Raw genomic sequence first — 13,920 nt, forward strand, 5'->3', positions numbered from 1 at the left:
GCCCACACTGATGTGGAGGGCTGCTGGGCCCTCACGCGACGGCCACTAGCCAATCAGAAGAACGCTGTCTTCGCGCCGACCGTTGGGCGCGGTCTCGACCGTTAGAGCCCCCCCCTGCCCGCCTTTGCGCATGCGCACGAATCTCTCCCTCGCGCGCCGGCGAGTTGTGCGCGGTTCTGCGCTTGCGCAACATGTCCCTCCCTTTCCCCGTATTCTCTTGGCTCCGCGCCTGCGCAGAGCATGCCTCACTGCCCCGTTGCCCCTTCCTTCTCCGTCCGCGGGCTCCACGCAGGCGCAGTGTGTGCCTACCGACCGTTTTCTCTTCCCCCTTCGCCCCCTCCCCCTGTGGGTCCCCCCTCCCGCGGATTTGTGAGGAGTCGGTGGGGTCCCGTTTGTCGCCGCCATGGGGGTGAGTGAGGTCAGGGTCCCCCAGCCCCGGCGGAGGGACCAGGCCGGAGAGGGAGGGGAGAGGCCCGGGGTCAGGCGGGGGGATCCATGAGAGGGCTGTGAGGAAGGAAGGGTGCAGGTGGTCCTGGGGGGAGCATCCACGGAGGGGTTGTGAGGGGGTCTGGGGTTGAGGGAAGCCCCTGGGGTGTCACTGATGGGGGTAGTTGGAGAACCAGGGATGAAGGAGTTGGCGGATCATGAAGAGGGGTGTCTCTGGGGGAGCACATGACGGAGTGTCCATGAGGGTGCCTGAGGCCGGTGAGAAGGGGCTGGGGGCAGGTCTCTGGCAGGGGTGAGGAAGGTCCATGGGGGCATCTGAGGGGGGAGTTGGGAGGTCCATGGGGGGTCCTGTGAGGTGGAGCTGGGGGTGTTTGTCTGTGAAGGGGTAATTGAGGGGTCCAGAGAATAAGTTGGAGGATCCATGGGTGTGACTGGGCAGAGTGGGAGATGGGGAGGAGGTAGGTTGGGTTTCTGGGATGAGTCCATTAAGGTAGTCCAGGGAGAGGGGGTAGGACCTGGAGGGGGTCAACATAGATGTCATGGAGGGGGAGACTTGAGTGGAGATGGGAGGGTGTCAAGGGAGAGTATGAGCTTTGGGGAGGGCAGCTGGGGAGGCACATGGGTGGGAGACCTGAGGGAGGAACTGGGGATGATCCGTGGAGGGGGATCTGGGAAGGGGAGAGCAGAGCGTTGAGAAGACTGAAGATCTAGGGATCAGAAATGGGAGAACAGTGAAAGTGGGAGTTGGGCAGTTCCATGCAAATGGGGAGACCTGTGGGGGCAGGGAGAGGGCCTCAGTGGGATAAGGGGGAAGTTGTGGATAAATGGTGAACAGGTGTGAAGAAACATATAGAAGGGAGAGGGTGATGATCTACATCCCCCTTGAGGACGGGAGGAGGTCATGGAGTGGGGGTCTGGATTCCCCTTGGATGAGAGAAGGCCATGAACTGTGCATTTACCTCTCTGCAGAGGGAGGGTGGCATAAAGGGGCCTGAGGGTTGTAATTCTTCCCTCCAGTTTATCATCATATTCAAGCCCTGCTCCCAAACACCCAACCTACTCCAAAGTATGAGGTGGCCATAGTGTGGTCTGTGTGTGTGCGCGCGCGCATGCATGCACACGTGCTCGGGCTGTACAGATGATGAACATACAAGCTAAAAAACATCTGTCAGTAAATGTGTGAGAGATCCTGGCTACACTGCACTAATGTCAGTTCTCAAAGGATGGCATGACGTCTAATAGTTAAGGGTGCTTGGACTCCGGGGTTCTAGCTCTTGGAGGAGAGTGGTGTCGAGTGGTTAGAATGGATCCTATTTGCAGCTTTAGGATGGGAGCTGGGTCTAGTGGTTAGAATAGGTGGGAAACCAGGAATTGGTTACTTGCTATGTGATATTGAGTCATATCACTTCCCCTCTGTGTGCCTTAGTTTCCCCATCTATGTAATGGTGAAAATGCCTACTTCACAGCAGTGAGGAGTTGGAAAGTGCTTTGAATGCCACTGTTAAAATGGGCTAAAGAAATGCAAAGCGTTATGAGCCACAACAAATTCTCTTCAGAACTGCTACTAAAGATTTGTCTACACTCACATTATGCCACTTTAACTGTATCAGTATATTAAAGCAGTACATCCCCCTAATGTGGATGTAATTAGACCAAATACAAACATGTTTATATGGTAGAGTGTGTTGTCATATCAGAAGGGAAATAAGCTATACTGGTATAAGGCACCTTTGTTGTGGTATAATTGTGTCCACACTGCACTTGTACCCATTAAAAAAATCACAACCCTAATGGACAGGGTTACCCTGAGTCTAAAAAAATTAATGCAAATAGGAGGATATTTATTGGAGCAAGCTCAAAAAATACTATTTAATTTATTATTGGATTTCTGTGCTTTAAGAATACTTTTCCTTGTCAAGTTGCTCTTATATATTCTGCCCCAAAAGTGGCATCAGGCTTTTGTGTTTGAATGAGATTCATAGACTCTAGGACTGGAAGGGACCTCGAGAGGTCATCGAGTCCAATCCCCTGCCCTCATGGCAGGACCAAATACTGTGTAGATCCAGGTATAAAGTTTTAGAGCATCAATCTCTTTATTTAAAACCAAATAATGTAGTTCTTTCTTCTCGCTGTCCACTTCAGAAGTGCAGTACTGGAGGGGAATAACATATTGGCTCAGGTAATATAGCCCTGAGAGCAAGCTTTCAGAAATAGTTTGCTTCAGATACATCCCTGAACTGAAATGCTTTGATTTTCTCTCCCTGGGACGCAACCACATGTATGGTGAAGATGGCTCTATTTTAGGGGAGAGGCTCATGCTTCAACATCTGTGGTGGAACGAAGACTTTTGTGGGTATTGGTCCCATGAGAAGAGGTGGTTTTTAGTGCTATAACCAAGGAATCTGTTCAGCCTTTTAAATGCTGACTCTCTCCCTGCACCTAGTTGTACATTGGGACCCAGAGTCTGTTTAAACACACATATATCCCCCAACTCTCAGCAGTTGAAACCTCTGAAAATAAACTTTATTAAGCCCATTGGAGTCTTTATTTTCATTGGCCTCTAGCTGTTATAGTCGTGTGGCTGTCTTAAAAATAGACTGCTGAGTTATTTAATTTGAAGAAGAGGCTTCTGCATGTGAGCCATGTTGACTAATTTTTCATGTGTGTTCTAGATGCTAGAGCATGGCATGGAGTCAGGTCTGACTACTGAGTTGTATTCCTAGCTCTAGAAGGAGAAGTGTGGCCCATGAGTTAAAGCAGGGAGTCAGGATGCCTGGTTTCTATTCCCAGTTTTGGAAGGGGTGTAGGGTGCAGCGTGTTAGGACAGTGGGGTTGGGAGTCAGGACTATGGGGTTCTATCCCTGGGTTTGGGAGGGGAGAAGAGGAAGTGCTTAAAAAGAAAATGCCAGGCAGTTTATTTTTCTTTTGGCCGCATTTTTGAAGTGTGGTAGTGTCCCTTCCTTCCCCACCTCTCCAAATAAATCACTCCTCTGAGTGGTAAATGGTTTCTGAAGTGAAAAGGTATTAAGTCTTTATTCTAAAATTGTGTTCAAGATGTATGTTTGGGTCTGGCTATAGCTAACTTAGCAGAATGCCAATTAACTTCAACAGCAGGGCTGATTGTAGAAGCAACTTTTGGAAAGTTTAAGGTTTTAAATCTAGGTAATTCTGGAAGAAACAAGCTAGGTTAACTTCAGCACCCACCCCAAGCCCTATCCTGTGAGTTTAGACCACTGCAGCATTAGCAGGGTTTTCAGTAATAGTGCATCATCCATGCTGTGGATGTTCCTTTCTGCGAAGTATGAAAAATTGAGGTAAGACTTTTCTTGTGGATCCCTGATTTCTCGGTGACATGATCCAAAGAGCAGTGCTGTGTTGCTTCCTCATTTAAATCACTTCAAGTTCATAGATGCCTTGTGTAATTTTGCTTGGTGTCTTCTGGAAGCATCAGATAGTGGCTACTGCTAGATGCATGGTACTGATGTCTGACCTTAATCCAGTCCAGCAACAGATAGGATTCTAGCTGGCCCAAACCATCTGTGTAATACTGAAGCTGGATTTTGCTCTTCAAAGCTTGTCCTAGGCCTTCCTGAAGCTGTGGTAGATCACACTGGAATTGAATCCTTCCATGGATGAGCTGTTTCCTCAACAATTGGTGCCATGTGTTTTTTGGCACCACCCTGCTTTTCTTTAGTGTTAGGTGTTCATTTTTCCTGTGTTTTGTCCCAGTGAGCATTTATGGCTGGCCAAAGAGAAATCTCTCCCTTGTGCTCCACTAACCGGATGGCTCAGGAGATTGGAAATGAGTCTCTTACTTCTAGGTCATCAATTTCCATCTGGCCTTGGGTCAGGAGCAACTAAAAGTCATTCCCATCTGATGGTCTTTTGGAGGCCCCTGTGTAATGATTTGCTAATCTCAGTCTGGTCCCCAGTGAGCAAATGTTCACGTTACAGAAACAACCTCCAGCATTGGCACTTGGCCTCTTTGTTGAGAGGTTGAAGATTAATTAAGCCATTTCCCTCTTTCTCCTAGTACCATGATGGCTGGAAACCATGTGGGATGCTTGCCTGCAGCTATCCGTCTGGGAACAGACAGAAGATTGACTATGCCAACCTGCACTTTCTCTCTCTCACAGACAGCTTTAAAAGTTACCTCTCCGCATTAGAATAAGGATTATTTCCAAATGAGAGAGTGGAGAATGCAAGTTACAGTGCAGTCCAGTGTAACTTCATTACTAAAATAAGGGATAGTTAAGGGTGAACTTACCTCTTGCCATAATGATTTTTTAAACGACTGGCAATCTTGCCCTGACTGGCCCCAGTCAGAATGGATAGCTGTTAAATGAAATAAGCGCTGAAGTTTGCTAATCAGGACATGAATCTGCCATGAGCCCATGCTCTCAGTTCAGTGGGAGGAGTTTTGAATCAATCATGGGTGAAAGGGAGTTCATCCCAATCAGAGTGTTTTTCAGCATCCCCAAAGAAAGTACCGGTATCTGCTTTCCCTGGTATCAGGCAGCATAAAGTTGTGCATGCAAGGGACTAGGAATTTTCTCAATGTCAGGGTTTGGGGTTAAACAAGCAATTTCAGGAACGCAACTTTAAGTCTGGTCTGTGCAAAGGAGGTTCACGAGACACTCTGCTGCCATGTGTTTATGTAGCTTGCAGCCTGGCAACTTTCCTGCCTCACTTCCCCTTGGTTCATGTGCAGACTGAACATGTTTGCCAGCCACGTGTCAGGAGAACTGGTGTCCTGATTTGAACTTGGGTGGTTTATTTTTTTATGTGAGCATTAAGGTTAAGCATAGTACTGGCTCACACCCACCAGTATTTAGTGACTTGCAGACCCAGCTATACTTTATAGCACTGCAGAAAATAAATGACTTATGGCAGCATTTCCAAGCATGACTGCAGTAGGGTGAGTAGTGGAGCAGAGTAAAATTACTATTGTGATCCCTAAGTTGTGACATGAGTTAGATTCTCAATATTGATCTGCTCTACAAAGCACCAGTGCTGTGGGGAACAAGTGTCTCATGTCTCATAAAGCAGTTGCTTCATCTGGATGATCAGCTCCAAAGCAAATGCTGACCAGGATGCAGGGCTGCATGTACAGCGATTTCGAGGCTGTGAAGCAACCACAAATCCAACAGAAAGTACAGCAACAGCTGTGCTAACTGCATAGCTCATCTTCCACCAGATGTCATTGTTTGCCTTTCTCCTCTTGTACTGAAAATCTATACAGTAAATATGCTTCTGTAGAGGTGTGTGCAGGGCGTCCCTTTAAAGAATGGCATTTCCTACTATGCTTTCATCTTATCCCAATATAGTGCTATCCCTGAAAGTCCCCAGCAATGCCTGGCACATGCTTCATAAATATTAAAAGATAGTAGTTCTTAATTTAAAAAAAAGGAAAACTTTAAATATGCATATGAATGAAGTCTAAACAAGTTACATTAGAGTAAACAAGTAATTTCTTCTGCTTCGGGGATATAGGGTGGAATTATTTGATAAATTCCTAAAATCAAACGGGTTGTGTTTCATGAATCTGATCCTTAGATTATGGTTTTTCATGCCTGTGGGTCTCTGCTAGTGAAAAGAGTGTTTTTGTTTGACCATTTGTGGGCAGTATTTTAAAATAAAACTAATATAAAATATTTGCATTGATAGTTCAACCAAAAAACCCCCCAACAACCCACCTTGGTATAAAACAGTTTTAATTGGAAGCAGCTCTAAAATGGCTTTTTAAAGTCCCAAGTCTGAATTTCTGTGGTCTGTGCTGCAGTAACTAGAACGGTATTGCTCAACAATATCTGATCTGTTTCAGTCATGAAACTTGGCATAATGTAGGGATGGGCAGACAGCAGCCACTGGGCTTCTTTCTGCAGTATTGCGTGCAGCTGTCCTTTAATGCCCTGTAGAGACTACGGATCTCTGAGTGCAATAGTGTGTCTTGATCAAGCAAATGACTCTTGGACCATTGCATGCTGAAATATGTAGTCCCTTTGGGCCAGACTGGCAGATTGCCACCACCCCTCAATTTTATGCCCATTATAGGTAGTGCCCTTGAGTTCAAGACAAGGTGAGGGTTGTCGTGCTGTAACCCTGAATCATTCTGTTTCAGAGAAAGTCAAGTAAAGCCAAGGAGAAGAAACAGAAGCGACTGGAGGAACGGGCTGCCATGGATGCTGTTTGTGCTAAGGTAGAAGCAGCTAATAAAGTAAGTGTCTCCTCCGCCCCTCCCCCCAAACAAGCGTTAACTCCACTCTATCATAATTTGAGGACTAGCTGGCCTTGAGATTGTTAATGGGGTACACAGAGACTAATGGTAGAGACCCAATCTCCCCCATGGGTTTGGGCAGTTGAATAGCTCAGAGGATTAATATTAGGGGATGAGGAGCTTTACACCTCCAGCTTGTTGTGTCCTAAAAGTCACTACAGTCTGGTGGCCATTCCATGGTACGTGTGAAATGAGTTGATGGATCCATGTTACAGAAGCCGCCATCAACGCTGACACCAGTGTTGGCAGTTTCCTCAGAGACCAGGCATTGAAAGACTGGAGATTGAAATGCCACCTTCTTTCTACAGAGGGTCCCTACACATCAGGAGTGAGGCGTCCTTGTAGAGTTATGCAGGGGGGAGAGGCAGTGTTGTCTAGTAGATAGAGCACTTGGGAAACTTGGGCACAGCTTGGCCACTGGCATGCTGCGTGACCTTGGGCAAGTTACGTCCAAGCTCCTTGCCTCAGTTTCTCCCTCTGTAAAATGGGGATGATGATACTGATCTCTGTAAGACGTTTTGGTTTCTATGGATGAAAAGTACAGTAACTCCTTGCTTAAAGTCATCCTGGTTAACGTTGTTACGTTGCTGATCAATTAGAGAACATGCTCGTTTAAAATTGTGCAGTGCTGCCTTATAATGTCATTTGGCAGCTGCCTGCTTTGTCCACTGCTTGCTGGAGGAGCAGCCTGTGGGAGCTAGCTGGTGGGAGCTTGGAACCAGGATGAACTGTCAGCCCCCATCAGCTCCCCGTTCCCCTAAGTTCCCTGTGCAGCAGCCGCCCAGCAGGCTATCATTCACTGGCAGTTCAGCTGTCCCTTTCCCCCCTGCCATGTGCTGCTCCTGCCCTCTGCCTTAGAGCTGCTCTCTGGAGCCTCCTGCTTGCTGTACGGGGAGGGAAAGGGGGACTAATGTCAGGGTGTCCCCCTCCCTCCTGCTCCTGCACCCCGCTTACCCCATTTCCATAGAGCAGGGGCGGGACATGACAGGACTCAGGATGGAGGGAGCTTGCTGGCAGGAGCTGCTGTCTCAACTTGCTGAGCTATTTAAAAAGGAAGTGTACTTAAAGTGGGGTCAGCGTACTTAAAGGGGCAATGCACATCTCTCTCTCTCTCACACACATGGTGTGAGTCTCTGTCTCTGTCTGCCATGCTGTCTCCCCTCCCTCCATTCGTGCTGCCTTGTAGAGTGTGAGGCTACATTAACAACGTGTTAACCCTTGAGGGCTCAGCCGATTGCTAGTTCATCATTTAGCAGTAAGGCATTCCCTGGGAAATATCCCACCCTCCGACTTCACCACCTCAACCAAGCTTCACAATCATCTTTGCTGTGTACCAGTATTAAATTAACTTATATTGTCTGTGTGTGTGTGTGTGTGTGTGTAGATATAGATAATATAGTCTTTTGTCTGGTGAAAAAAATTTCCCTGGAACCTAACCCCCCTGTTTACATTAATTCTTACAGGGAAATTGGATTCGCTTAAGATGGTTTCACTTAAAGTCACATTTTTCAGGAACATAACTACAACGTTAAGAGGAGTTACTGTACTATATCTGTGCATTATTACTATGGAAGAGAATACATTCTGCCACTCCCACATTCTATAGATAAATGGAATCTCTGGGGCGGTTGCTCTCTAGTGGTTTTCTATAGCTCTCATTGCCATATCTATGCACTTCCAATGGTAAATTAAATCTGCAGGGTGAGGTGCCTATCGGACTTCATGGAGTCTTCTGCTCTTCTCTCCTTAACCAAAGGAGGAGGAGAGAAAGGATGGTCTAGGGCAGGGGCAGTCAATAGGTGGCCTGCGGGCAAAATCTGGACCAGAAGACACTTGTATGGACCGCAAAATCATTTTATTTACTTACTATTATCATTACTATTATTGCACTGTGAAAAATATTTCTCTGGAGTCTGGACCTTGACTATATCTTGACCAAGAAATATGGACTTTGACAAAAAATAATTGACTACCCCTGGTCTAGGGGTTAGGAAAGTAGCCTGGAAGATCAGGGTTCAAGTCCCTGCTTGTGATCTTGGGCAAGTGACTTAGGCTTTGTCTACACTGACACTTTCATCGTTAAAACTTTTGTTGCTCAGCGATGTGAAAAAACACATCTTGAACAACAAAAGTTTTAACGACACAAAGCACTGGTGTGAACAGCACTTTATCGGCAGGAGCCACGCTTCTGGTAACAAAGCTACCACTCCTGGTTGGAAGTGGTTTTATTTTGTTACTGGGATAGCTCTCTCCCAGTGATAAAGAGCGGCTACACAGCACACCTTACAACGGCGCGGCTGCAGCGGCACAGCCTCACCATTATAATGTGCGCAATGTATCCATAGCCTTAGTCTCTATGCTTCCATTGCCCATCTGCAAAATGGAGATAATAGTAGAAGGGAGTTGAGAAGATAAATGTATGCAAGATTGTGAAGCACCCAAATACTATGGTGATGTGGGGGACACCTACCATAGAAAGACATTTATGTATTTTAACTTTCCTCCTGCCAGTGATTGGGTTCACCCAAGACTAGCCCGGAAAGGGTTAACAGGGCTCAGAAGGGGCCAATTAACCTGATAGGCCAGGAGTGGGCAAACTTTCTGGGCTGAGGGCCACATCTGGGTGGGGAAATTATATGCAGGGCAGGGGATTGGGGTGTGGGAGGGAGTGCAGGGTGCAGGAAGGGGCTCAGGGCAAGGGATTGGGGCAGAGGAGGGGTGCGGGTTGTTTGAGGGGGCTCAGGGAAAGGGATTGAGGTGCAGGGGGATGTGGGGTGCGGCAGGGGGTTGAGGTGCACAGGGGTTTAGGGTGCAGCAGAGGGCTCAGGGCAGGGGGTTGGGGTTCAGGAGGGGTGTGGGGTGTACAAGGGGTTCAGGGTAGGGAGGAGGGGTGCAAGGTGCAGGCAGGGGGCTTATGGCAGGGAGTTGGGGGGCAGGGTGCAGGACAGCTCCGGGGTGGCAGTGGTGCGCACCGGGGCCAGGGCAGGCTCCCTGCATGCCTGCCCTGTCCCCGGCCCTGTGCCGCTCCAGGAAGTGCTGCAGCCCCTGGGAGAGGAGGGGCGGAGGGCTCCGCGTGCGCTGCCTTTGCTGCGCCTCCAGGTACCTCCCTCAAAGCTGCCATTGGGCGCGGTTCCCTTCTCCTGGCCAATGGGGGACTGCGGGGGGTGGATCTGGCCCGTGGGCTGTAGTTTGCCCACCCCTGTGATAGGCCACTCCTGAAGGAGGATTAGTCTTGATAGGCAATCCCTGATTGAGGATGGAGCCCAGGGAGCAGGCAGAGCTGGTATAAGGCCAGTGAGGGCAGAAGGAGACTGTGGTGTGGAAGCCTGCAGTCATTCTCTTGTCTTAGAGAGGGAAAAGGAGAAAACCTATGGGGAGAGTAGAAGCCCTGGGATTCTGTCTCTGAGGAAAGGACTTAACTAGAGAGGTGGTGGAGAAGGAAGCATGCTAGAGGTGGAGTAGGAAAAGGCTCAGGGAAACAGCAGCCAGGTTTGGGACAGTGCACACCTTGGCCACTGAGTCGAATGTCCCTGAGCTAGAGCCCAGACTAGTGGGTGGGCCTCAGTTCCCCTACCAGCCACTGGAGAAGTGGCACAGTCTGGGCAGTGAATTGGAAGACTGCCTGAGACAGTTCATATGGAGAGACTTTGATGCCTTGGAAGGGGGAAACCACATAGTGACCTGGCCGAAGGGCCAAGCCACAAAGAGAGAACACCCTGTATCATGAAGAGCGAGAGTACCCCAAATCCTGGAGTGTGAGAGGGGACACAGCATGAAAGATAGATAGTGGGAGTATCAGACCAGGGGGTATCAGACCAGGGAGTTCCATTCTCCAGATGCCGCCACGTGGAGACACCCCAGCAGTGAGTAAAGAACCCCTTTACAGTGCCAGTTATGGAGAAGATCAAACATGCTTTGTCTCGGAGGAGGGTCCCTGAAAGTAGTCAGACTACGGATCACACTTTTTAATCTCCTATGGATGCTCATTCCTCAGCTGAACTCCCACAACCAGGAGCACTCTATGCGCTTTTTAAGCCACATTGTCCCAGAGAAATCCAGCTGTCAACACAGGTCATGAACAGGGATGAGAACCCCTGTGTAACTGGCATTATTTTGCAAGAAACTGTCAGCATATCATGTAGCACACTTAAACTTAGGGTATGTCCATACTGCAGTTGGTGTGTGTGATTGCAGCGTGTATAGGCTCATCTGAGTTAGCTAACACAGGTACCAATAGCAGTGAAGTCATGAAAACACAAGCTTCAGTGTGGGGTGTACAAGCCCACCTGGGCTCCTGGCTATGTACTCGACCAGCTGTCCTGCACTGAAGTCTATGCTGCTATGGCCTCACTGTTGTTGGTACCTGAACTAGCTAGATTAATGCTAGCTTGGGTATGTCTATACATGCTGCAGCCACACTTCTCAGTGCAGTGTAGACATAGCGGAAGTAGTTACTAATGTCCCTTTTTACAGTCCTTTATAGGCAGAGTCCCCCTTTTCCATTGCTTGAAGTATACAGCCAATTAAACAAGTATGCCTCAGTGTATATTTTCACAGATCAGTGTTAAATGAAACACAGAAGGGTGTGTTAGAATCCTTCTATCTTGTCTCTTACACAGATGGCTGTCAGTGTAGTGGCCTATCTGCCTACCCTGAATTCCCCTTTAGTTTCAGTTAGATGCACTATTTTTTGTTCTGTTTATTAACTGCTTAGCATTGCTGAGCACTGTTAACTGCTACTTCCCACCCCAGAGATGGTGAGTGGGTGACTTGATTGCTTCTTATGCTTTTGCCACCACACAAGAGTGCTTGTTGTTGTCCTGTAGTGCTCGTGTGCTATAATGCTGGGCATTTTAGGAATGTATGCACTAATAATAGTAATTATAAAACACTCAGAGGTGCTTGAATGAGAGGTGAGAAAGGATGTTCTAGTGCAGTGGTCACCAACCGGTTGATCGTGATCAACTGCTCGATCCTAGAGGAGCACCCAGTCGATCGTGATCTCTGGTGGCACAGCAGGGCTGCTGCTAAGACAGGCTCCCTGCCTGTCCTGTCCCCACGCCCACTTCTGGAAGCAGCCAGCATGGGTGAGGGGGCAGGAGTCTCCCTCCACACGCTGCTCCTGCCTGCAAGCACCGCCCCCGCAGCTCCCATTGGCCGGAAATGGAGAGCTGTGGCCAATGGGAGCTGCGGGGGCGGTGCTTGCAGAGATGGCCAGCTTGTGGGGGTGGGGAGGGGCACAGGGACACATTGGCCCCATCCAGGAGTGGCGTGGGGCTGGGGTAGGCAAGGAGCCTGCCTTAGCGGCAGCCATGCTACACTGCCAACTGGAAGCCACTGGAGGTAAGTGCTTCCCAGCGGGAGGCCGCACCCCAAGCCCCAGGCCTGACTCCCCTCCCAGAGCCAGCACCCCATACCCCCTCATGCAGTCCAACCTCCTGCCCCAGCCCTGACCCTGTCCCAGAGCCAGCACCCTGTACCCCACCCTGCCCCAGCCCAGAGCCCCCTCCTGCACCCAAACTCCCTCCTAGAGCTTGCACCCCTCACCCCCTCCTGCACCCCTGCCCCAGGCTCAGCCCAGAGTTCCCTCCTGCATTGCAAACCCCTCTGCTCCAGCCCAGAGCCTGCACCCCCTCCCGAACCCCTAACCCAGCCCGGTGAAAGTGAGTGAGGGTGGGGGAGAGCGAGTGATGGGGGGGAAGAATGGAGTGAGTGTGGTGGTGCTTTAGGGAAGGGGCAGGGCCTCTGGGAAGGGGTGGGGTAGATCCTGGGTTGTCCTTAAATTCAAAAAGTGATCTTGGGCTTAAAAAGATTGGAGACCACTGGTCTAATGGTTATGGTGTTAGCCAGGGATTTAGGAGATTAGTTCAGTTCTCTACTGTGTCCCAGGCTTCCTCTGAGACTTTGGGTAAATCACTGTATTCCTCAGTTTCACCACCTGTAAAATGGAGGTAACACTGCCCTGCCTGATGTGTGTTATGACGATAAATGCATTACAGATTGTGAGGTACCCAGATACTATGGTAATGGGCGCCATGTAAGTTCCTAAGGATATGTCTACACTTCAGCCGTACAGCTACAGCTGCAGCTATGCTGCTGTAGCGTAGACTCTTCCTACATCAACAGAAGGGTTTTTTCCCTTCAGTGTAGTTAATCCACCTCTCCAAGAGGCAATAGCTTGGTTGATGGAAGAATTATTCCGTTGACTTAGACATTTCTACAGCGTGGGTTAGGTCGACCTAACTATGTCACACAAGGCATGAAAGTTTTCTCAGTCCTGAGCGATGTAGTTAGTCCAGAGGAGGGCAAACTACAGCCTGGGGCCTGCATCTGGCCCTCCAGATGTTTTAATCTGGCCCTCGAGCTCCCGCCGGGGAGTGGGATTGGGGGCTTGCCCCACTCTGTGCTGCTCCTAGAAGCAGTGGCATGTCCCCCCTCTGGCTCCTACACGTAGGGGCAGCCCCCAGGGGGCTCTGCATGCTGCCCCCGCAGCTCCCATAGACCGGGAACCATGGCCAATGGGAGCTGCAGGGGCGGTGCCTGCTGACAGGGCAGCACACAGAGCCGCCTGGCTGCATCTCCACTGCTTTTGAGGTAAGTGTCACCCAAAGCCTGCACCCCTGACCTTCTCCTGTGCCCCAACCCCCTACCCCCCAGCCCTGATCCCCCTCCTGACTTCTGAACCCCTCAGTCCCAGCCCAGAGCACCCTCCTGCACCCCAACCCCCTCATCCCCAGCCCCACCGCAGTGCCTGCACCCTCAGCCCAGATGTGGCCCTCTGGCCAAAAAGTTTGCCCACCCCTGAGTTAGTCAATCTGATTTTTAGGTCTAGACCAGGCCTTAAATAAGAGAGAGAGAAAGACAGTGGATTTTTCTTGTTTATCCTTGGTTTTGGCTGTAGAATGGAAGAATGGTTGAGTCCAGCCTCCAGTAAGGCTGCGAATGGAATCAAGCAATTAAGCCATCATGAAGAATGTATTCAAAGACAATAAGGAATCTAATGTGCAAGAGCAGCAGTGGTTACTGTAGCAGGTAGGGAGGGGAACGCTGTGTCTCTAAACATGAATGTGGCTGTGAGACACTCTAGTGTTCTGCAAGCAAAGAAGGAGGCCAAGATGTGCCATATGCCACTTGCCGACTGTCTGACCTGTGGCTGTACTATGGTGCCCTTGGATCTCAGAAATGCGTTCCAACTT

General features: G+C 49.4%; 1 protein-coding gene across 8 annotated transcripts in view; it reads left to right on the top strand.

Annotated features, from left to right (window-relative positions):
* The first annotated feature begins 249 nt into the window (after positions 1-249).
* NAA40 (N-alpha-acetyltransferase 40, NatD catalytic subunit) overlaps positions 250-13,920 on the top strand; it is a 35,302-nt gene continuing 21,631 nt past the window's right edge. For 6 of the 8 annotated variants that reach the window (XR_005601340.1, XR_005601341.1, XR_005601343.1 and 3 more), the window contains exons 1-2: positions 250-409; positions 6,569-6,664. Coding sequence is in view for 4 of the 8 variants with exons in the window: in XM_039547900.1 (XP_039403834.1) it covers positions 404-409; positions 6,569-6,664 (102 nt within the window). In the remaining 4 variants the exon portion in view is untranslated. Of the gene's footprint in view, positions 410-587; positions 706-3,082; positions 3,762-6,568; positions 6,665-13,920 lie in introns of those variants that run through there. The other 2 variants (XM_039547901.1, XM_039547902.1) reach the window with 2 other exon arrangements.

This window comes from Mauremys reevesii, linkage group 7, assembly GCF_016161935.1.
Source record: "Mauremys reevesii isolate NIE-2019 linkage group 7, ASM1616193v1, whole genome shotgun sequence".
NCBI classification, from domain to species: domain Eukaryota; kingdom Metazoa; phylum Chordata; order Testudines; family Geoemydidae; genus Mauremys; species Mauremys reevesii.